The 25239-nt window shown below is 39.9% G+C and overlaps 2 protein-coding genes, 1 long non-coding RNA gene and 1 pseudogene across 5 annotated transcripts in view; 1 reads left to right on the top strand and 3 right to left on the bottom strand.

Moving 5' to 3' along the window:
* LOC146453683 (uncharacterized) overlaps positions 1 to 25239 on the bottom strand; it is a 263424-nt pseudogene that overhangs the window by 46371 nt on the left and 191814 nt on the right. The window lies entirely within an intron of this gene.
* Positions 11131 to 25239, bottom strand: part of LOC146453688 (uncharacterized) — a 104165-nt gene continuing 90056 nt past the window's right edge. The window contains exon 2 of the long non-coding RNA XR_014859449.1: positions 11131 to 11440. This is a non-coding gene — a long non-coding RNA (uncharacterized LOC146453688). The remainder of the gene's footprint in view (positions 11441 to 25239) is intronic.
* On the top strand, positions 13458 to 14944 carry LOC146453696 (uncharacterized). Its single transcript, XM_085096353.1, has 2 exons — positions 13458 to 13897; positions 14703 to 14944. Exons 1-2 carry the CDS (start codon positions 13787 to 13789, stop codon positions 14862 to 14864), a joined length of 273 nt encoding a protein of 90 aa, XP_084952479.1. The 5' UTR covers positions 13458 to 13786; the 3' UTR covers positions 14865 to 14944.
* On the bottom strand, positions 14929 to 16493 carry LOC146453695 (uncharacterized). 2 transcript variants are annotated; one of them, XM_085096319.1, is made up of 4 exons: positions 16045 to 16493; positions 15844 to 15951; positions 15509 to 15755; positions 14929 to 15376 (listed from the first exon to the last, which is right to left on the bottom strand). In XM_085096319.1, exons 1-4 carry the CDS (start codon positions 16351 to 16353, stop codon positions 15120 to 15122), a joined length of 921 nt encoding a protein of 306 aa, XP_084952445.1. In that variant the 5' UTR covers positions 16354 to 16493; the 3' UTR covers positions 14929 to 15119. The 2 variants fall into 2 exon arrangements, with proteins under 2 accessions (XP_084952445.1, XP_084952444.1); XM_085096318.1 differs by having other exon boundaries at positions 15844 to 16493.

The raw sequence follows: 25239 nt of genomic DNA, 5'->3' as shown, positions 1-25239 counted from the left end.
GTATAAGATGTCTTATTCGCTTAATTGCGCCCAAAGCAGAAGCAATCTTTTTACAAATGTTCTGTATATGACATTCCCAGTTCATGTTTTGGTCGATGTGCACACCAAGAGATTTCGTGGATGACACCTGCTCCATTGGATGGTCATTTATACTGAAAGAAGGAATTTCAGGAAATGTTGATAACTTCTGTCTCGACGCAACTAACATGAATTCAGTTTTTGTTAAATTCAAGGTCAGTTTATTGGCAGATAGCCATGTATACACCCTGTTTAAATCATAGTTAAGGCAGTCATCGATATGTTTTAAATCTGCGCTAGCGAAGGTGAGGCTGGTGTCATCTGCATACATTCTTGGTTGTGAAAAATACAGACAATTAGGCAGGTCATTAATATATAATAGGAAAAGTAAGGGTCCTAGAATTGTTCCTTGGGGGACACCACATTTAACTAATTTTGGAGTGGACATAAAGGAGTTCATTAGACAAGTTTGAGTGCGATTGCTTAAATATGACGTAAACCATTTGTGACAGAGACCGCGTATTCCATAGAATTGCAATTTTGTTAATAGAATATTGTGGTCGACGGTGTCGAAAGCCTTTTTTAAGTCTAGAAAAACAACGGCATTGACGAAACCGCGATCAATATTCATGGCCCAAGTATCCGTAGCTTCGAGTAACGCAGTAACCGTAGAGTGTAAAGAACGAAATCCGGATTGATAACGAGAAAGAACACAGTGTTCAGTAAGATAGTGGTATAACTGGTCATACACAACCCGTTCAAATATCTTGGCCACGACTGGGATTACTGATATTGGTCGATAGTTTGAGGGATCATTGCGTTTTCCAGAATTTTTATACAATGGGGTAACCCTAGCAGACTTCCACTCATCAGGAAAAATACCAGTTAACAGGGATTGGTTAAATATATAAGTGAGAGAATCTGCAATTAAATCTGGGCACTCCCTTAACAATTTAGCTGAAATATTATCTAGTCCTGTAGCCTTAGACTTACAAAGTTTTGAGAGCAGAGAAAAAATATGTGCCGATGATGTTTCCTCAAAGACGAACTCCTTGTCAGTTGCACAAATAAATTCTTCATAGGTGGTATCAACATTCTCAACATGTCGGCTAAGGTTAGGTCCAATTTCAGTAAAGAAAGTATTTAATAATTCAGCGACGTCTGCTTGACTCTTCGATTTATGCCCTTGGTATTCTATTTCATTTATGACAATTTTATTTGATTTGCGAGATGTTAATTCGTTGACCGTTTTCCAGGTTTTACGTTGATCTTTAACGCAACTATTGAAGACAGTTTCATAGTAGGCCTTTTTAGCAGACTTGATTTCCCGATTTACTTGGTTTTTCGTTTTTCGAAACTGGTTCCACGTGGACGGATCTCTGGTTTTAATAGCTTTCCTCTTTAGCCGGTCTCTGAAGTTCATCCGCTTTTTCAGTACGGTAGTAATCCAAGGAGACTTAGAGGGACGTGTGCGTTTAGTCTTCAATGGGGCATGTCTATCGCAAACACTTATAAATAGATCTTTCCATTTTTTCCACATATCATTGGGGTCGTAAAATTCCTTAATATCATCCCACGATTGTGTCAAAATGTCGTTTCGGAAATTAGTAGAGTTAAAGTGTTTAAATTGCCTATAATTAATTAAGTTAATTCCTTTTGAACAAACGGGAATTGAAATTTTACGGCATGCATAGACTAAGCTGTGATCGCTTATCCCAACGTGAGACACCCCAGAACAGATAATATTGTCTTGATGACTAGTAAAAATAAGATCAATTAAGGTGCTTGATGAAGGTGTGATTCGAGTGGGCTCATCAATTAATTGTTTCAAACCATACATTTCGGTAATGTTCAAGAGGGCCCTTGTGTGAATATTATCACTAGATAGTAAATTACAGTTCATGTCGCCAATAAGATAATGTTCAACATGTTCAGAATCTAGTCTTCCTAACACAGTATCAAGATGCGGAAAAAGATCAGGAGAAGAGTTTGGCGGTCTGTACCACGAAGTGACCACAAAAGGTTTTGAGTTAGGCTTACGAATTTCTATGGATAAGATTTCCAGGAGGTGATCATCCAAATCCTCGCGGACGACGTAATTTATGTCCGAACGAATATAAAAGCAAACACCCCCACCAAATCTACCATTAACAGTCCTGTCACAACGGATCACGTCATAGCCCTCAACTTTTACTTCCTGGTCAGAGATACTACCGTCTAGTCTTGTCTCATTGATAGCCAGCAAATCAATACAATTATAATTTAAAAGAACCCGAAGTTCATCTAAATGTTTCAGTAGACTTATAATATTTAAGCTAGCCATTTTAAATCCGCGGCCCTTAGGAATTATAGAGTCTGGATTGCACCGGGAACTAGGTGGCGTTAAGAGAAAATCAGAAGTCGCCCCCACAGATGATGAATGAGGATTAAATCAATGGGCGATATGATTAACTAAATTACTTGCTAAAATGGCGATGCCCTTCTTGTTGAGATGGAGCTTCTGATTGTTTACGCATGTTTCATCAATGTTTGGGTGTTTAATAAAACCCCATCCATTTTGGTTACAAAAGGATTTGATGACTTTGTTACAGTCGGTTACCTTTTTACCAAGACACTCCTCGTCATAGCGCTGTGTCAAAGCCGAGATGGTGACTTTGGTGGCTGGAGAGGAAGACGAAATTAGGTTTCCTAAGTCGACAATCTGTTCAGCAACAACACGTGACGAGTGATCCTTAAGGTCATTGGTACCAACATGGAGTACAATTTCGCTAGGTTTAAGTTGCAGGGAAGGCTGTAAATAATGCTTCATGTCACCAACTGTAGCACCAGGGAAGCTTCGGACTGTCACACGTCGCTTCGCCGCGCGGCTCAATAGGTCTCTTCGGAGACCTTTAATTATGGAATCGCCAACAATGACAGTTGTATCAGTTGGAGTGTCGATTTCGGGCTCTCGATCTGCTGTAGCTTTAGTTTCATCTTGATTCGATCCTTTATTCTTCTTCTTTTTCCTCTTTGAATTCACGTTATTGAAGTCAGCAGTTTCAATAGCCTGATTCCCATGCCGGTCTGATAATTCAGCGAGCTTAGCAGACAAGACGTGGTTGTCGTTGTTTAAAATAGTTATGGTTTCTTGTAGGCTTTTATTCTCAGCAATCAAGTCTACGTTCGGTAGTTCATGCTGAGAATTGTTTGTGGATTCCTTTAATTCCTTTGACAAGAGGCGCAGGGAGGTGAGAAGGCATTGTTTCTCTTCATTAGCAATACGCATCTCATCTGCATATTGGCGGTTTTTACTTTTTGCAAGATCAAGTTCTCTGGATAAATCGCACAATTTCTTTTCGTAATCACCGATTCTACTGTTGTCAGGCGAAGGATTGCGGGTGAAAGAATTAAATTGGTTCTGTAGCGAGTTCACATTAATTTGCAGAGATTCAATTTTCTCAAGCAATTTAGCATTAAGTTCACCGCAATGACAATTATGAATACACCCTTCAATGGTATCCACATTGTTGGTACGAGTTTCGAGCGACATATCAGGTTCCTCCTCTTCAGAGTCCTCAGTCAAGGGTTGCAAAACTTGAATTCCTGGTGAGCTTTGGCGGTCGATAGTTACGTTCACTGGACTAAAGTCATTTGTTGATTCAGTACTTTCGGCACTATCTTCACTCTTGTCGTCATAATTACACGTTTGGGCGGCAGGCACATTCTTCACAATGTCCTCTAAAAACTTCCTAATATCACCACATGCACTTCCCTGTATCTGTAGCGTCTTAGTGGTCAGATAGAAATTGAATGTCGCGCAAGGTAGCTTTAGAACGACACAAGAGCCATTGCACGATCTCTTCAGCTTACCGCTAGTACAGTCGCCATCTTCGTTGCCATCTTCATTGCCCTTGACAAATCTAGCATCAAGGAATTGTTCAAGTTCATCTGCAGAGCCATTCCAACTGAACCGGCTTTTCCTTTGATTAAACGACAAAAACCGGTCGAGATGCAACGAGATCTCGTTCGAAGCACTGGAAATAGCTGATTCTGAGAAAGGGTTTTCGGCACAAGCGTATGCACGTCCGTTCGCCATCATGCAAGGCAACAGAAGGAGAAAATTGACAGTTTTATTCGCTGATGGATGGTAAACTTTATGAAAGTTGATTTCCAAGACAGGTTATCTAAAAAATGCGCATTGTTTAGACGAAGCCGTATTTTTTTATGAAACTTCCACTTCTAAAGAGCCTTGATCACCTCGTTTGTTCTTGCGGCTTTTTCTTGTCATCGGAGTTCGACAGACGCTTACTCTTCATCATCAGATTTTAGCATTTAAAGTATGATATTTACCAAGGATGAAGGAGTAGGGAGACACATTTTGTTCCGCTCATTCGACAGATCCGACACGGACGAAAGCACGCATGCTCCTCTTACACTGTAATATGAAAAATTATACTTTCAAGGAACAAGAAACTGTGGTCCCTCGTTTTCATCCGCTTTTTTCATTGATTGAATGAAATTTCAATTTCAACCACCTTTATAACCGAAAAATTTCCTTTCTTATAGAAAATGCTCAAAAACATCACTTTACTGATAGCGTGGGGTAAAGATTTTAAAATTTGTATTCGTTTAACCACACAGACATCAAATGTATACTTTAACTCAACAGACCCACTCAATAAATTTGAAAATTTTGGAAATTTGAAACTGGAATTCTCATTTTCATCCTTGATCTTAAGCTGGTGTAAATGGACGGACGTTGGCATTTATCTCCCGGCTAAGATCACCAAGTTGTTTGCGTGCGATGGCGATTCTAACGATAACTTTTGGCTCTATAGCCCACTTTGAAAAAGAGTGATGACCTGGGTCGAGAGTAACTGCCCAAGTGATTGTGGGATTGTTTGGGGGGACGATGGCTATTGTTATCGTCCCCCCAAACAATCCCACAATCGCTTGGGCAGCTACTCTCGACCCAGGCCATCACTCTTTTTCAAAGTGGGCTATTGGGACTTGTAGTTGCAGACACTCAGTCTCCATAATTTAAACCTCCATAAATTGTCGGATGGTGTTTTGTACGAGGAATCCTGGATGAAACTTAAAGGAGCCAGAGAACATTGCACGGAACTTCAAACTCCTGAGGAAATGTCATCACCAGCTAGACTGCCTAATATTTGAGATGCTTCGTCTTCATCCGTGAGTTCAAACCAAAGCTTAACAAACAATGTGATTCTATCTGCACGAAATTGTTTATTGATTATACCATACTTCATTGTTTCTAACTACACCTTTTAGCGTTTTTATTACAGTTTTAATATCTAACCACTTGTCATCATGTGATTCGCATAATGTTATTTATTCTACTAGCTTTTTCTGCCCCTATTTCTTAATGTTTCTTTGTAAATACTTTAGCAGGCTCATGCACCTTGGCGTTATTCAAAGACATTACAACTGCATATATCATGCATGGTGTATTCTAAGTTATCCTTAAAACCGAACTTTTTATGGACCGTTGAACGGTCGAACCGTCGATCGCTTTTAGCGTTTATTTTTATAGTTAAATCTCGCTCCAAGAACTCACTGATTTGAAGAAATCGAATAAACATGACGAGATTCACGAGGTGTTGAAAAAGCGAACCTCTACTGGTTCCGCCATAGTAAATAGCAAAGGACGCGATTGACTGTAAACATAGTGCACCCGACGCGCTTCAATTCCTCTAAAACAATAACTGCACAGAGTAAAAGTTCTGGCTCTGAGCTAAAAGACGTACTGTGTAAAACGTCGTGCACACAAAGCTACAGAGCGATGGTACTCGCAATAGCTCTTTTCAATGTCAAAACAGAAAACAGTCGGGTTTGTCCCGTCCAACCCGGGTTGTTAATTAAACGGTAAAAATATTCACACAAACTGTTTCCGTTTAATTAATGCCCAATGAAACAGGGAAGAAACTGCTTCGGTTCAGTCTCACAACAAATCGCAGAAAATACAAGTCAAACTGTTTTTCGCAATCAACTATAATCAACACCGAGGTTTTTATATGCAGTTGTCGTTTGTTCAAAGCCACAAATCTAAATAAAGAGCTTCCTTTCAAACGGTATGCTTTGAATTCAGTGTTTCGTATCCAGATCTTTCTTAATTTAACCAGTGCCGCTCGTTATAAATTTCCCTAAAACTTAAAAAAATCTCCATACGTCCACTTACCACCCAAAAACCACGCTATTTACATTTAAAATATCATTACCAAATGGCTTGTTTCGTACTCTCAAAGGGTAGGAATTTTTTCCTTAAATGTCACTTGAAAAAAACGTACGGTCAGTCTCTTTCACGAAACTGTCCCCTTGCTGTCTAACTATCTTTCGCTAGTTATTGGGATGCCTCCGACCGCATCATATAACACCCCAAAAGCAGTGTAAGGAATTGTTATCAACCCTAGCGGCCTAGGGTCATGCCAAACTTATATTCTTCAAAATTACATTCCTCAAGGCCTTCTTATTACAGCGAATTTCCGTAGAGTAAAAGTTTGATATTTGTTTTCTCGTCGTCAGTTAACACTTCGAACTTGATACCAATATTTTGCTTCTCGAATGTAAAGTGTCGCCTTAAGTAATTCTATGTGATCACGTTCTTTGCTAATTAAAAGAGCCGCTATTCAATAATGGTGACCACAAGAAGCTTAAAACAAAGAACTTTTTTTTTATTTCCAGGGGCGTTGGAACCCACTTACTTAAATCATCCATAAAACTAAATAATGAACTGTCACTGAGGCATCAATTAAGTCGAATTTAGATTGCGCCATAAAGTGTGACAGGTAGAATCAATTTTCGCTCGGCATTTTTCATTTCGTGTCAAAACTTTCCTAGCAAAAAAGTACCTCCAATATGCAATTTTTGAATCTGAAAACAAATAATACTGCTTCCTCTATTAAATCACAGAACCCCCTCATTTTAACCTGTTATGACTCAGGTACACTTGACCTACTTTAGCAAACCCTTTTGCTCTTTTGTAAGGGATTACTCCAGTGTCCTTGTTTTTGATAGAATCTTAATCACTGATCTGGATTGGTTTCCAAATTATTTCCTCCATGCCGTTTTGCCGGCATGCACAAAGGCAAGGAAAAGAAAAGAATTGTTCTCTTAAATGCATATGGGAATGAGGTAAAATTAGAACAGAATAATGACCTGGTCAACTGTGTTGACGAAACCAACCATTCGTATAATCGGGATAGTCAGAAGTAAGTTTAACTCTAGTGATTGATTTTTGGAAAAAAGGGGAGACTGAGTAAACCAGTATACTTCTTTTTACAGTATATTCTAGCGGTATACTAGTAATTTACATATATCCCGGTATCATTTTTGTCTCAATCGACTCACGTTGTTTACTTATGGCAGACATCATACCGAGAGAGTTTAATTAGTCACTTGAGTCGCTGATACATAGAGGTATAATTATGAAGTCCTCTAAAGAAAGGAAGTAGCTAGAATACGACAGAATTTAAGTATGGAAAATAATTGTCTATCCACACTAAACGTTTGATCTTTCATTAAGTCTCAAGGGAAAGAGACCTCCTCGATTTAAATTTAGTTTAACTGATTAAGTATTTAATGAAGCTATCAGAATTTCCCTTTACAACTGGGTGACAATCGGCCAAGAACATCGATAAAGAGTCGATCAACACAAAAGCGGCCTTCTAGAATACTTCTTCCATTGGAAACAAGAGATCAATATAATTGTGTTGAGGAACTTCATTCGAATTTAACAATTCACATCAGCGCATAGGTTCAGCTTTTCATTGGCCAAGTGATTTGCAGTGTAGATAAGAAGCTAGTTTCTAAAGAAACTTTGGTATTGCGTCGGTGGGAGAATAGAGACGAATTTTTGGTTTTAATCAACAGAGTTGATAAGTAATTTTGTCAACGAGAGATTTCAAAGCTGAAGTCTTTCGAGTGTTAACCCTTCATCAGAGCGGATCACAATTTGCAGTGTCGGTATCGAGTTGTTATGATGATGGCGGTGTAATCATGCAGATCATAGGCGCATATTTGGTTTACCAAAACTATTTACGATATCAAGTTATCACTTGCTAAAGTTTAAACTACATCTGGAGCTCGGCCTAGCCTACAAACTCGACGTTCTCTCTCAAGAAATATCTTGGAAGGTGTATATATTCTAGCTAGCTAGGGTGTGAGAAGTACGTGCACCATGCAGGCTAGTGCCGATATTAAGCGCTTAACCGGAATACACAAGAAAAGAATACTGCGAAAAAATTGAAGTAAGAACTAATCGGTTTCTCCTCAACTCTTCCATTGGCATCCGCTAAAACTGACTGTAGCGAAAACAATGTTTCTTATTGGAAATTGAACTTACCTTCTAGATATGTCGTGGCCAGATCCTCAAGAAAATAAAAGGACTTGTTATTATTAAGACTACATTTAACATCATTAAAATACAAATGTGACATGCCCTAACTAAACCGTGCCAATCAAGTAGACGCCCTTTATCTTTATCCAACAGAGCGCAACTTAATTTAATTGCAAGCTATTCAATATTGTTTCAATCAACTCTCGTTGTTTACTTTAGGCAGACATCATACCACGAGAGTCTAATTAACCACTTGAGTCGCTGAGACAAAACGGTATTAGGAGTCCTCTAAAGAATAAAAGTAACTAGAATATGACAAAATTTCAGAATGTAAAATATGTCTATCCACACTAAACGTTTGAGCTTTCATTAAGCCTCAAGGGAAAGAAACTTCTTTGATTTAAATTTGGTTTGACTGATTAATTTAGTATTTAGAGAAGCTATCAGAATTTCCCGTTACGACTGCGTGATTATCGGCCATGAACATCGACAAAGAGCCGATCAAAACAAAAGCGACCTTCTAGAATACTTCTTCCATTGGGAGCAAGCTTAAGAGATCAATTTGATTGTGCTGACAAACTTCATTCGAGTTTAAAAATTTACAGCAGCGCAAAAGTTCTGTTTTTCATTGGTAGAGTGATTTGCAGCAGGTATAGATAAGAAGCTAGTTTCGGTGGGAGGGTAGAGACGAATCAGTGTTTGGTTTAATCAACAGAGTTGATAAATAATTTGGTCACCGAGAGATTTCAAAGCTGAGGTTTCGACTGTTAACCCTTCATCAGAGCGGATCACAATTTGCAGATTTTACTTGCTCGAGCTTAAAACTAATACGTCTGGAGTTCGACCTAGCGTGCAAACCCGTGGTCCTCTCTATCGTGTAAGGTGTACACTAGATAGGTGTGAGAAATACCCTACAGGCTAGTGTCCACATCAGTGGAAACGCTTAGCTTAGAGTAAGAACTAAACGGTTACTCCTCACTCTTTATTATGCATCCGCTAAAACTGACCGCAGCGAAAATAGTGTTTCTTATTGGAGATTGAAGTTACCTTCTAGATAGGTCGTCGCCACATTGTCAAGAAAATATCATTATAATATCACTCAAATACAAATGCGACATCTACATGGAAGCTTTTAGCCGAGAAGCACAGCAAATTAAGGTTACCGTATACCTTAAGAGGTATCTCGCGTCTAAGCGATGTAGCGCGTCCGGTTTAAACTGTAGATTCCTGAACCCTTTTATCAAATTAAAGCTTATAGAGCTGGCTATCAAACTGTACCAAGAATTTTAAATAAAGTGAATTGTCGAATTTTTCACGACCTCTAAATGCGAGCGTCCAAATCACCTTTTGAAAGCTACAAGTCAAAGCGAATTTTATTTTTCGCTAATTTAATTTGCTCCTCAGTTTCCGGACCCAAAGCGCTAAAACAACGTGTCTGCGTTTTGCCATATTCAATCGCAGTAAAAAGTTGCAAAACATTTTCGAAATAGGATCAAAAAATGTGGTGTGATCGTACAAAAATTGCTTTCGGAGAAAAAATATTTTGAAAGAAAAAATTCGCAGACAAATTTTTATTGTTTATATGTTAAACTAGCTACTGTCTACTATTTTTCCTTCCCATGACACCTAGCGCACCTCAATCCATCCTCGCATCCAATCTTCTCACCCCACAAAACACGCAAATAGCGACTGGGTACGAGTCTGTGGAAGGGAGGTTAACTAAACGGTTGTTGGTTAGATGTTTCCAGACAAAGTATCTTGAGCAGCAAGGGTTTCCGTTTTTCTGTTTTTCGCTGTTTGACAACTCGGAAATTGGGACGCATCCAAAATACGGAGGGCAGAAAATTTCACGGAAACGCTTGTTTCGCAGACTACAGACAGAGAGGTTTTTAATTAGCTTAAATTAGCTGTCGGGATGATTACGTTGGCAATTAGATGCCTCTTTAGTTCGGATTGCTTAACACCGCTCTTGCCAATAAGCACCCCACAGTAAAAGTTGATTTGAATTAAGTAGACCCCTTAGCGGTGTTTCGCTACACTGACAAACTTCTCAAAGATCTGACCATGTGGCCCAATAAGTCTGTCTGCTGGTCTGCAACGGCAAATGAATATCATATTAGAGGCCTGGAATATTGATGATGCCACACTACCCAAGGGAGAGCAAATAACAAAGAAATTTTTAAAGTCGAAAGGGGTATACATAAATCCCTTTGAGCTGCTTACGTGGGAATACCTCTAGACAAATTAGCAATAAATGTACATACATGTATAAAGATAATAGGATTTTTTTCGGGGGGAGGGTGGGGGGGGGGGGGGATGTGTAACTGAGGAAGATAAATAGCACCTCATTCTGGTTGAGGTACTCAAGATTGTACAACCTGGACTGCTACCATTGGTGGTTTAACTCTTGAAGCCCTAACGTACACTTTCTCAAAGTCCGTTTTTGTTGGAGTCCAGTCGTCGCTCGTTTGTCTCATTTTACGGCGCGCATAAAAAGACGACAAGTCTAGCCCTAACGGTGATCAACATCGAATTTCTCCTCGTAATATCAATGCTTCTTTAATCCCTGAGGATGTGATCACCCAAGATGAATTTTCTATTAATTAAATTCTAATATTTTATTAACTTCTCCCCAGTACCTTTATAGGATTAGTATGGAACAAGAAAGGAAAATTTGTTGTTTGATATCAGGGGTTAAGGCTCCAGCAGTGCAGGGATGTTTCTTTTAAAGCCGAAACTTGCAAATTGTTTACACCAGTAATCATTGTCAAGTGTCAGATATTAACCCGGTATTGCATTTACCAAAATCATAACCAAACTGCACAAATTACATTGCAAATATAAATTTTACAATAACTGCAGAAATTCTCGTGGGCTCATCGGCTATTTTTCATTGTCAATTGACGGAGAATTTAAAAACAACCAAACAACGTATGCGTAGTAGCAAAAAGAGGCACTGTCTTTAAATGTATTTTCCTTCCATCTGGTGTAACTGCTTATCAAACAGTTTCCCGTTAACCACCCTTAAAGTGGGAAGTATCATGGGGTTTTTGACCTCTTTTGTTAAAAATGGTGAAATAAGACCTTCACTTTGCTACAAATAATTCTACAACAACGAGAGGAGAGAAATCAACTCAATTCTTGACATGAACAACTCGTACTCTGTTTTAGCGCATTTTGGAAACAAAAACACGAAAACTTGAAAAACATTAGCCTAACATTTTTCAAGTTTCAATCCATTCTGACCTACTCTGTCTCTTGCCAGAGGCACTACTCGACAGTTTTATTTTACTGGGGTGATAATTTATAACAAAACTAGACAATGTTTTTGTTTCTGCTGTCAGACAAACATTTTTGGGTTTTGAAATGAAATCAAATTTTCGTGATACTTCCCCTTTAAATGTTCAATTCTGAACCATAATCGCCGGTATAGTCCAACGAAATGCTCCTAACATCGTGGAAATTTTGCTGTAACTAAATCACAAACGAAAAAAGCGTTTCGGTAGTTTGGTAGACATGCAGATGGCTTCAGAACCGTCGAACGGTTCCTTTTTTTTCTTTATTTTTAATTTCTGTTGTCGGAAAGCAGCTGCTACAGCAGTAAGAAGCGAGAATGTGATATATTTACATTTATTTGTCGAAAAGAGCGTTTCACCTAGCCTGCGAACGCAGCACAGCGAGTTTCCGACTGTCGTTTCTCTCCGTTATTTTTTTAGCGTGGAGAAGCGACAGTCGGTAAGACGTCTTCGTTCGCAGGCTACCTTAAAATCACAATTACAAAAGACATTGAATAAATCAGTTGTATTTAATAAAAAAAAAATTGAATGAAATTAATAATGGGTTTATCGATCACTTTTTGTTCTCATTTCTCGAAGTACCAAGCTTTGAACTTTCTTCACAAATCGCAAAAACTCGGGAATCTTCTCAGCTATTACTTTCGGTTCCCAGTCTCCACTGCTGAGCAACTCGTCCCACTCAGTGCAGATGGAGGTCAGTCTGCAAAATGACAGAGCAACAGTTAGTTGACCGCAAGGTATAGGCCGAGGGCGCAATCTTTTATAATTATTAAGACTATTTTACAAATAGATTCCATGTTGCCGTGCGTCTGTTCCGGCAATAGATCACAGATGACGTCAAAATGTGGTAAGAACAAAAAAGGCACACGAGGCGAGTCACTGAGCGAGTGTGTCACTGATGTTCTTACCGTATTTTGAAGTCTTCTGTAATCTATTACTGAACAGACACACGGCAACATGGAATCTATTTGTAAAATAGTCTTAATAATTATAAAAGATTGCGCCCTAGGCCTATACAATAAAGAAGCAAAAGTTGTTAATGGTGACGTCATCTATGCATCTGTCCTCAAATAGATCATAAGCAAGTAACAATCAAAACGTTTGTAGAATTCAGCTTATTACATAAAGTAAAATAAATAACAGTAGCAAAAGAGGCGAAAAGATTAAGGGTCAGTTATTAAAAGACAGTTTAGACGGTGTTCAACAAAACCACGTTCCAAGCCTTTTTCAATTTTGCCAACAGTTATATCTAAATATTGTTGCTGCTAACCGTAACAAGAAGGCTTGCATCCAAGACTAGAAAACTATTTATCTACTTAAAGTAAACCACTCATAAACAGATTTGGAGGCCCACTGATTGCCATAAGTGGCAGCCTAAGTTAGACACCGTTTACATAACTGGCCTTAGCTAGTTAATTTCAACAACTCATCCTCTCTTGATTTCAAGGTTTGTCGCAACCTTAATTGAGTGCTGTCCGTACAGCAAATTTTATGGACTTGAAATATACAGCTATTTCAATTAAGGTTGTCGGATAAAAGCAAAAAGCTAAAAGACAAGACCGCAAGGTAACATGGGTAGTTCTTAATTTTTTTTCGCTGAGGCGCGACAAGTAGGATGGAAGAAAACACTGTAAACATTTGTCTGCGCGTTTTAAAAGCAAAAAACAAAAGTTCGCACGATTCGTATTCCGTTCGAAACGTACCTCTCTTTGACAGTGTGACTAGATTAAAAGCCTACTTATTGGAGAGGTGCACAGAGGAACTCCGGCCAGCGACAGATTGTGACTTTAGTTTTGGATATATCGGTGAAGGAAACAAGAAGTTCACCATTACCTCGGAAATTCAACTTGCCGAGGCGCTGTCGTTAGTGAAAAAGGGAATGGTTACGTTGTGGGTCGATCCACACTTAACTAAAGCCAAAAAATCACTCGCTTCAACATTGGGGAAGAAAAGGAAAGGTATAGTAATTTTATTTTGAATATCATCCCCGTCTCCTCAGGTTGCATACTCAGGAGAGCGTGTAACTCAAGAAGACGGCTGTCATTCAAGCTTCTTCATTTCTGCTTGTAATGTTCAGGAACTTGTTTTAAGCAACTTATTGTTTTGTGTAGCTAACCCCGGACCCAGTTCTGAGATGACTGATGACGAAGAAGAAGCGCCGTCACGTTATGAAGCATGCCTGTCAAGGTTGAGAGAGCATCATAAACTGCCACAGTTTAAACTGCGTTGTTGGGCCAGGATGTTGGTAAGGAACTTTAAATTATCCGCTTGCCCACGTCAAACATTATCATTCCAGTAATGAGGTTGCGGATTGTTCTTAATGCTCGTCAATATTTTTCTTCAAATAATTTTTTTATAACGCCATGTGAATTAGCATTTCACTCACTCCAAATTCACGGACGTCACGTGCATACACGTATGTTAATTTTATGCCGCTTTTACAGCCTTTACTGAGAAGAAAAGTAAAAAAGTCTTCTATTTATGCAGTAGGGAAGAAAATCATTATGTTTGAGCCCCAGCGCTAGTGTCGGTACTGACCATTTAAGTGTCGGTACCATTTAAGTGACCATTTAAGCTAGTGTCGGTACTGACCATTTAAGTCAGGTAACTGCATTCATAGCTATTAGGCAGCTCAGCAACGACAACAGCGACGTCAGCGAAAACTCCACAAAACAAAAGGCTTAATGAGCAAAAACAAGAGTTTTGCACGTGCGTTTTAAATTGTTGTACATTTCTTTTGCGTCCTCTGCAAAACAACAACGTGAAATGACCAAATTCTAGGATTTTTCTTGAACGTGAGAAAACGACGGTGAATTTTTCATGCAGTTTTTTTTTAACTTAAACGCCACTCCTACCAATTTTGTTCCTGGGTAGTTCGGCGCTTCTACAGCAGTTGAACGAGTTGAAATAATGGCGAAGTAGCACAAATAAAATAATTAAAGTTATATTTTCAAGCGACATTTTCGTTGGTGTTACCGTCGTCGCTGCTTAAGTTCCCTAATCAGTTAACACGGGAACTGAATACAGCTCACTGATGTTTTCTTTTACAGGTAAATGGAACTCATGACAGTGAGGACGAACCCCCAGACTTGCCATTTTTTACAGGGAGCTCGAGGTCTAAAAAGTGCAAAGACAAACCGTCAAGTTCAAGCAATCGCGAGTCCGTGCAATCCACAGACAGCGCAGAGAGCAAGGTACATAAAAACAATTAAAAAAAAGTCGCCCATGTTATTAATTTTGTGCACGTTAACATGTTTTATTGGACTTTTACGTAACGAGCTTCTACTTTTTTGTCTTTGTAGATGCGAATACGAAGTACCATTTTACAACAGTTGAAAGACCTGAAAGCTTTGACTGATGATGGAGTTCTTTCAAACGACGAGTTCCTTGTCCAAAAGGAAAAGCTTTTGAAAGAACTGAGTGATCTTTGATTTATTGTAATAAGAGAGTGTTAAAAGTTTGTTCCATTAAAAATATTCGGCGTGCTGGATATAATTTCTGACTTCTTCTTCTGTAACTTGAAGGAAAGCCTCTTCAACCATTAATTCTGGACCCCTACAAAATTGCCACGCTGCGTCATTTTCTTTGATCCAATTTTTAACTTGAGCAAAAAGCTCTTCCAATGGCATGAAATCAGGGCTATACGGTGGCAAGAAGATAACTATAGCTCCAGTCGCGTGAATAGCGTCAATAAGTGCCTGGGAGTGGTGAATTGCGGCATTATCTATAAGAGACACAAAAACAAATTCGTGAACACAAACGAAAAAAAGTCAGAGTGGATTTTGAGAAAATAATCCTGACCACCAAGGAAAATTAGACCTGGTGAATTGAAACTTGGCTCACAGATTTCCCTTACCTAATACTACCACCGATCGCGGATTTATTCCATTGAATGGAAGCAGATTGGGACAAAGCTTATCCCTCGCGAAATTCAGAAACGTCGCGGCATTAACATTTCCCTCGTAAATACCAAGGTCAATGATCCCCTCAGTGCAAAGGACGGGAATGGCAGTAATACGCGGTCCCCAGTTCTGCTTAAATTGTTTTACCACTGCTCTTTTTCCAATGAGGTTGCGTCCAGAGGTTCGAGAAATTCTTTTGTCCTATAAACATGACACAAAAATCAATTTTACAATTGGAAGAATGAAATGAATTTAAACCTAACAGACCAAATAAGAACTGAACACTTACGAATCCGCTTTCATCTATGAACACAAACATCTCAGAATTCAAGGCACAAAAATCCGCTCGGAAGACCACTCTTGCTTCTTCAGATCTTTGAAGCGCAATTTTGTTGAGCTGATTATGAAATAGAGAAAATTCCAGGTTAATTAAACGTTTCATAAGCCGTGAAAAAAAAATCGATTCCAAAGCAGAAAAATTCAAACTAACCTTTTTTAGACTGAAACGATTTCGTTTCAGGTAATAGAAAATACTTGCTAATGCAAAATCTGATCCCGTCTCAGTATACACATCGTGCGCAATTTCTGACAGTGTCTTTTCGGGGTGTCCAAGCACTGTTTCCATAATCAAACATTCCACGTGCGGGTGCATGGCCACACTGTTTATCGGTCTTCCGATGGTATTTGCTTTTACTTCCCCGGAGTTTAAAACTTTTGAGACATATCGCTCGATAGTTCTTGGTGACATCCTCAAAGCGGCTGCCACCTCATCCACTTCATATCCTAAAATTCCATTCATTCAAATGGCTCGCCACCGTAAATCTTCGCTGTACGGGCGAGGCATAGCTGATTTTGATTAATTTATTCATAAAAAAAATCCCACATAACCTTGCAGTCTTGTCTTTAAGCTTTTTGCTTTTATCCGACAACCTTAATTGAAATAGCTGTATAAGCTCATCTGCAGCGTCGAATAGAAGACGTCGGTATTTCTAAAACTTCAACCAGTTAAAACGTTCACTTTTGGCGCCAAAAGCGTCCTACTCGATCCATGCCCGCGCAACGTCCGTACCGTTCATGACCTCTATGACGTCAGATTGGGGACATAATCGCTACTCGCCCTTAGTAGGGTGGGTTACTTCTTCGCATGGTGGTTAAACTTCCTTGACAGGGTGGCTTTGTTAATCGACGCCTAGAATTGAATATTGTTTGTCGTAGGGTTGGTTACTTCGTCGCCGGGTCAGTGTTTTCGTCGTAGGGTGGCTGTTTTTCTCTTTGTTTCGTCGTAGGGGGGGACGTCGATGCAACTGGTCAGTGGTCGTGTCGTACTTCATATATGGTAATTATTATGTCCCCGATTTCTATTTTTGGTTATTATGTCCCCAACTTGTTTTTAGAAATCATTATATCCCCAACTTTTATTTTTGATCACTGTGTCCCCCTTGTCACCCTATTAAGTTGTTCCTATGTTTCCCAGTTACTAGCTATGTTACTCTGTTACCTTGTTTCTCTGTGTGTTATTATGGCGTTGACAGACCTACGCGACTTCCACTGTGTGTTCGTTGTGTTGATAAAAGCCTTTTCAGTTTTGCTTTTACAAATTAAGCGATTTTCCTTTTGTATAAAAGATTCTTCCCTTTTGATCAGAATGTGATACGACCGCTCTGCTTAATGGTGTTTATTTCGTGAGGGGAAATTCTCAAATATACTGAATGGAGAGTTTTTTACTGATCATTTTGAGCCGTTAGGATTAGTTTTTGATATGCCAATGTGTATGCTAGTTCTGTGGCATTTTTTTAGGTTTATCCCCTCGGATTAACTGCAAGATTTCAGGTTGCTACAATCCCTGAGAAAAACAAACAAACATGAAACAGTGTCAATAGAGCTCACCCACTTCCCCTTTTTTGGCTCGGATTGTAGCGCTAATATAAATTTTATCTGTAATGACACAGGATCCGTGGATTTCTTTACTCGTGATTTCATGCTTATACTGTATCTCGCTGCAGGTTGTTTGTTTACCACGGATATGAGAGTCTAATAGCTCCACGTCTCTACAAATTAAAGATGATCATTGTTGTCCCTCGCTTTCCAGAACTATGGCTTGTCCCAGTTGTCTTTTAGCTCTCCGAGTTACTTCGTATCTGAAAAACAGGTATTGTGTTCTTTAAGAGCTGACATGTACCTCCATTATTTTAATTTGTGGCGTAGCTCGCATCCAGCAGATATTTAAAGCTAAGACAGTCGCCAACTGTCTTGTGAGTCTCTAGGATGCTACGTATACTGTAACTGAGGTAACAGTGTAACAAAGTACGACCTCCGATTTCGCTTTCCCCTTAATTATTCGTCCCGTCCGCTTCTCCCTCTCGGTTTTGAGTCGCAGATATTTCAGTTGTCAGTATACTCATGGAAAGTAACGAATCTTTACGAAACGGCGCGGCACTTCCTACACACAACCACAAAGTACAAGAAAAGACAGTACACTCCGGTTTTTTTTTATAAGAACGTCTAATTTTGGAGTTGAGGCTGAACGTTCTTATATTTTTTTGCGATTTGAGGCTGAAAACGTTATTAAGATGTTCTTAAATTACATGGTATACACTACATCATTATTTCAGTAAATCAATGCGGACGTGACCAGGCAACCTATCAAAGTGCATTGCCTGCTCAGATATGGTATCAAGAACTGCTGATCAGTATGACAAACCGAGATGTGTGTCACCATTGTTAATGTTATACAAAACATGCCCATGTATTTTGGTTAATTTACATTTGTTACCATGATTTCATATACAGATTAGCAAAATAAAAACGTTCTTAGTCGACTCTCAGCCTGAGGAACGTTCTTAATACGTTCTTAAAATTTTGGTTAATCTCAGCCTCGACGTTCTTATAAAAAAGGTTCTTATAAAAAAAAACAGAGTGTAATCGACAAAAAGCTTTTCCAGACAAATCTTTATTTAATTAATCAATAATATACATTCATTAATGTTGTTTCTAATCTTTCAAATTTTATCAGTGTGTGCTTTCAAACACGAATGTAATATTTGCAGACACCTCCAGGCTTTGTTAAAAGAAATCGATCGATGAAAGATAAAACGGCTTCGAAAAGAAAATTACAAAAGTTATGGGAATTTGGTTCAAATGATCAGTTTAACGGGTGGTTTAAAAGCGAATCAACATTTGAAGCTATTTGAAAACAACGTTTACTCTACCAATTCTCGTTTTTCAAACAAATAGGAAAAGATCCCTTCATGATCTATTCAAGGCTGGTCCTCTTCATTGTTTGGAGAACAAAATCTTGAACACTCTTCACAAACTGAAAGAATTCCGGAAGCTTCTCAGTTATTATTCCTGGTTCCCATTCACCACTCTTGAGTATCTTGTCCCACTCTTTGCAGTGCAAATGGAGGTCGGTCTGTCAGAAATGAAATAAATTATGAGATTCAGTTTTAACGCAAATTAAAATTGCTTCACACCTCTTCTTCCCATCCAAACAAATAATAGACCTCCCGGAGTATAAGCTACTCGAATATTACAAGCCATCCAGAATACGGAGACAACAAGGGTTCCTCGAGGACAAATTCAAACGCCAGATTTACCTAATCTCTCACTATATTGAGTATCAGAGTAACAGACGGAAATATCGGATCCTCACATGGCAATCATGTAAAACAGCTTTAGGGAAGTGGTCAAAACTAGTATACTCGAACAGGACCCACCAAACCCCAAAATAGATGGTGGCCTCTGCCTGCAGCCCCCTTCATCAACCTCAAAAGATGGTGTCTCTATTGCATAGCCACCCCTCTATCCAGCACTAAAAAAAAACAATGGGGTTCAAACTTCCATTTTCCTGTTTATCTAGCAATGCTGACTCTTGCTAGTTGAATATTTCTGAATATTTCGACTCAAATTTCAAAACCAATAAAATTTTGTCGGTAATGTTCACGAGATAGGTGGTGTCTTTGATAACCCCCCCCTCCCCCCCCTACCCCAGACAAGCTGGGTCCTCTTCGAGCAAACTTGTTATGACCAGTTCTGACGGATGATTTTCGGTGTTGAAATAAACCAAGACTATGTATGTACTATAGTCTGTACTTTTCTCTTCTGTCCTTTGTCTGCATGTATTTTTCACATGCACATGCATTGAAAGACAACACAGAATAAATTTATTCAACCATGTGGGATTTCGCTGGACATTCGGTTTACTATGAGACGCATCCTCTCTTTCTCACAACAAGAGCAATGTTCTGTTTGCTTTATGACCTCAGCCTAAATCCAGATTACCAAGCCACGCCCCTTGTAAAACAAGGTGTGTACAAGGAAAACCAAGAAAGTCTCAACCTAAAAACTAATTTCGATTATCTTGATTTCTGGATAAGGTCTGTGGCTACTTTCGCCAGATGTCAAGACGAGCACATTGATGTTGTTCCACCATCCGAGTTTCTACCCGATATTCTTCCTCCAGTTGTCTTGGTGTGTACTCATGCTGATACACCTTACATTTGTAATAAACACAAAAAGCATATCAAGTCCTTGGCAGTCTAAAGAGCAAGCCATATGATGCCCATTTTGTAGAGGTGTCGCTTGTAGATAACGAAAAATCAGGTTCTGAGTCTGAGTGTTCTGATGTTATGCGTTTGCGACAGGAAGTGCTTGCTATTGCTCATGCGCTACCTCATACCGAACAAAGACATTCCTATCAAGTGGTTAGCATTTGTTAAGGCTCTTTAAACATACCAGGAAAACGGCATCAAATATATTTCCCTGGAGCGGGCAAAGGATATTGCGTCACATTGCGACATTAATGAGGACCTCGAAATTAAGACGCTAATGGACTATTTGCATGACTTGCGAATTATGATTCATTTCGATGACTCACCAGAGTTGAATGAAATGGTGGTCTTAGATCCTAAGTGGCTGAATGACGTGTTTAAGAAAGTCATAACCGTGCAGCCGCCCGGAGTATCCATGTACAGACAGAAAATTCTTTAAACTATGCGTAAAGCTTGAAAAGGATGGAAACCTGGATGAGAAACTGTTAGTACATATGTGGGAGCTTTTGTTTGAGAACAGGGCAACGTGTGATGTTCTGATTGCAATTATGGAGAAATTCACCTTGTTGTGCCCTTGGCCATCAGACGATGTAAACCAGCTTTCCAGAGTGAGTCGTTCATAGTAATTTGTACTGTAGGTAATGCACTTGTCAGTCGAATCTGTGGTTCGTTTGTAAAGCCTGGTTTACACGTACGACGCAAGCATAAGAATAAGCACAAGCACAAGCACAAGGATGTTTACACGTGCGATTTGCATAAGCATAACGTAACATACGCAAGCGCAGAAGCAAACAAATTTGGCGCAATCGCGCGGCCGGGCTGCCTTTTGGCGCGAGATTTGATTCCAACATGGCGGAAAATGGCAACGCATGAGTAACTAGATTGCACGCTGACAATTACAACTTGTCACTGTTTTTTCAGTTTCCTTTCCTTGCGCTTGTGCTTATGCTTGCGTCGTTCCGGTTTACACGTACGACGCAACGACGCAAGCATATGCATAAGCACAAGCACAAGATAATGGAAATAGTTCCATTCTCTTGTGCTTGTGCTTATGCTTGCGTCGTTGCGTCGTACGTGTAAACCGGGACGAAGCAAGCATAAGCACAAGCGTAAGCACAAGGCGCTTATGCTTGCGTCGCACCGGTTTACACGTAGGTTTCTTGTGCTTATGCTTGCGTCGTACGTGTAAACCAGGCTTAAATGGTGCTCAGCAATGTGATTGTTGATATCACCATTTCTAGTTGCTCGTTTGTATTCAGTCAGTCGCACGGATTCTACAACCCTTCAACATCCGTGTAGCGCACAAGCTATTACCGCTTTACGACAACTACTGACGAAAGTAAAGGACAAAGGCGAACCGAACCGTAGACAGGGAGCAGTTTACAAGATCAATGCTGCGACTGCCAGACCACTTATATTGGTGAGACCGGCAGAACGTTAAACGTACGACTGACTGAACACAAACAAGCAACTAGATATGGTGATATCAACAATCCGCACATTGCTGAGCACAATTTACAAACGAACCACAGAATCGACTGGGACTCTACCAAGTGCATTACCTACAGTACAAATTACTATCAACGACTTACTTTGGAAAGCTGGTTTACTAACTTAGAACTGAAACGCTACTCAGCCTACAACTACCTGCACCATACAAACGACTTATTGACAACATCAACGAAACAGACAAACGATAGACCCACGCGGACTCTTGATTGACAAAAAACGGATCAAAACGCACCAATAACTTTTTACAGTCTTCACAGCAATAACATCACGGGTTACCGACATACGACCAATAACATCTCGACTTCGTTGACTAGTCAGGTTAACAATCAGAGACATATATACCACCTACAACAACAATCTATTGCTTAGAAACAATACACAGGATACATCTGAACCTAAGAAGGCTTTCTCAATCCAACCCCTGATTCTTACGTTGCTCTTTTATGTAGTGACTGAGAGCGACCGGTGTATACTAATAATGTAATTATTTTCCTTTTAAATAACAAGAACCGGAATCCCAAGAACCTCAGTCATAAGGCAAATCCTCGATTGATAGTTTATTGTATCCCACAAGTTAGCTCAGTAAGGCTACCGCACGTTTGATTATTTTCTATTTTACGATACAAATTTGGTATAAGCGTAGAACTATTACCAAAACAGAATCCTACAACCTTAGCCTGCTACAACGCTTAGCTAAGGTTTCAGACAACACCAGCAAGCAGTGCCTGCGGCATTGTGTTACTTGTTAATGCACACGCCTGTTTTGGCCGCCTTGTGTAAACCTGAGCGGCCATCTTGTTGAACGAACGTATATTGGTCGTTATTTAAGCTGTTAGAGTTCCTTCGTTGTGACGTTCCTGTCTCTTCAACACTGGCGCGGTGGCAGCGACTACTATCCACGTCTCCGAGAGCCTGAGAGCCGTCTCGTTGATCCAACCAACAACGAGTCAACCTATCCTATGGCCGAGTGAAATCGGGGCAGCCATCTCAAGAGTCAACTCAAAAGAAAGTATCTCCTCACTGTTCCTTCTTACTAAAGTATTAATTCAAATAAAGCTCCAAAGCAATGGTCCCTCACAAAGAAAGAATATATTACAACTTTTGAAGCTTGGAGGCAGAATCTTCAGTATTCACTCTCCCTGTACGCTAATCAGTTCTAACGAAGTGTGCCTCGCCACTGACGTTTCCGAACTCACTGGTCTCTCAATCCTCTGACGATCCCCAGAAGTCGTAGGCGTCTCCTTCGCCGCTGACGTAATCAAGCGTAACCGTCAGTTGATCCTAGTGCTTCGAGAATGCACCACATCCTTTACTGCGTCTTGCTTGATCCGAGACGATTGGAATGATACGCTCCGTGACGCCCTCACACAACTAATCAATGGTGTCCACCTACTTGATGGCCCAAGAGCTTCTGGTTTTACGTCGATGAGCAACAACTACACACTTAATCAATTAAACGTCACAATCGAGGTTGGTGGCATCAAGAACAAGAATAAAAACCCCGTCGCCGAGAAGGCCGTTCGCGAACTTGAGGAAGAGCTCATTCGACAAGAACCTGGTGGACGACCAGTAAGTGAAGTCGGCCTTTCTCTCGCCATCGCACGTCTGAAATCCCGCCTTCGTCTTCCTGGCCTATCAGCTCGTGAAATGTGGACCCAACGCAACCAATACACCCATCTCCAGCTTACTACCGTGCCACCTGACGAGGAGCAAGGCACTTCCTTAGCCAGTGAGGACACAGCACTTGGTGTTCACATTCATACACCTTCTCCGACCGTTGTACAAGACGAGTCGCGCACATGTGTTGCAGCCCCAGACCAAATCACGTGTTCCTCTCTCAGTTCGTCTCCTGAAACTCCTGGCCCAAGACCTCAAAAACAGCGCAGACCTCCCTCGTGCTTAAATGCCTATGTTAGATTTTAGCTTTCTGTGGCGCCCCCACAGTTTAATGCTAGGTTCATATTTTCACAATGTACCTCCAGTCCGTTGGACTGAGTCATTCAGTTAGTTCATATTCATTTACAAAGATGAAGAGGTTGTGCCAGCAGGCAGTGCCTGCGGCATTGTTACTAATTAATGTAAACGTATGTTTTGGCCGCCTCGAGTTAACCTGAGCGGCCATTTTGTTGTACGAACACATATTGGTCGTTATTAAAGCTGGTGTCAGTTTTCTGTCTTAAGCTACGTGCAGAATGCCATAAGGACCTTTTTAAGACGGACAATTAAGACCGGTTCCAATTCTGTCCGCCTTGGAGAGAGTTCACTCTAATGCATACACGCCCAACATTCTTGAACAATTATTCTCCCATTATTTATTGATTTACTCTTACTGACAAAAATCTGAGTTGTTCTTTTTCACTCAGTTAGGTTTTCCAGATGTTCATTTCTCGGTTTAAAACGCAGAGAGCAAACTAAACTTACCTATTTATAGCATTAAGTCCAATTAGAGGACAGACGTGCCTAAATAATGGCTGGAGTAGAAGAAGAATTAAAAAAATAAAGATTAATCGTCAACTAATTGAATTTAACCATCTACAATTTTAAAACAGGACCACGAAACTAATATAATCGCTCCATTACTAGTTTTACTCTGCAGTGTGCAATCTGCGATGCAAAAGTAAACGCACACTCAAGAAGAATACTCCCTCTATATGGTGAGTACTAAATCCTTCCTTGTCTTATTAAGGGTTGTTTGGTCCTATTATCAATATCAAATATCAAACATCTCATTTTCCAACTCCCCTCAACGCTTTTCAGAGATAATTCACAACACTTTATGGGGGGATCGACTTTTCCAGACTTCTTTTGGCGCCTGCAGTTTATAATTAACGAAGTAACAAGTTGTGAATGCCCCATAATGTAAATGTGAATTTGAGATAGACTTTGCGGGTGGTCACTACCAGAGATTTGTTACGTCCCTAGCGGGTCATTTACTTCCCACAGAGTCAGATTAAGTGAAAGTACTGTGAGACGGATCTACGGTTTCTCTTCCTTATACGAGAAGACTAGAAAGTCTAACCATTTTCAGATGTCAGAGCAAAGGCAATACTTCCTCTTCATTCATTTAAAGACCCTGAGAGTTGGTCCTTCCGGGAATCGAACCTGGGCCTACCGCTCTACAGTATGGTACTCATCCAACTGAGCTAACCAGGTGGCAGCATCGAAACTAGCATGTATTTCCTGCTAAAAGTAAGTAATTTTGACTAACCATTTTCAAAGCTGATCGCTGAACGGATACCTTTCACTGTGGAGCATTTGAACAGCTTTTTTGTCCCAGCCCTATTGCTGGCTTGTTTTACAAAAATTCCTAATGCGCAGGGTTCGGCACCCTTATAAGTACTTTCGCAAGGGTTTCCTTGCTCTTTCCAAAGCTGTTGTAGTGACACATTTGCGTGCATGATAATAGTTTGGGAGTGCAGTGTTGCATAACTTCCACGTGATTTTACGATGATCCAATTAAGGATAAAGGGACTCACAGCAGACTAATAATATCAGGTTATCAGTATAATCAGGTGTAACGAAGTTTCAGGAACCTCTAGTTCCAGTGGACGTCGATCTTCATTTGTTATCCACAGCCTTCCCTGTGCGCCCTGCAGAAAGCTTCCTATTTGTATTAATCTTTA

Source organism: Pavona decussata, unplaced genomic scaffold (assembly GCF_977016875.1).
Source record: "Pavona decussata unplaced genomic scaffold, jaPavDecu1.1 SCAFFOLD_324, whole genome shotgun sequence".
NCBI lineage: Eukaryota > Metazoa > Cnidaria > Anthozoa > Scleractinia > Agariciidae > Pavona > Pavona decussata.
This window is presented reverse-complemented; position numbering and strand designations above follow the sequence as displayed.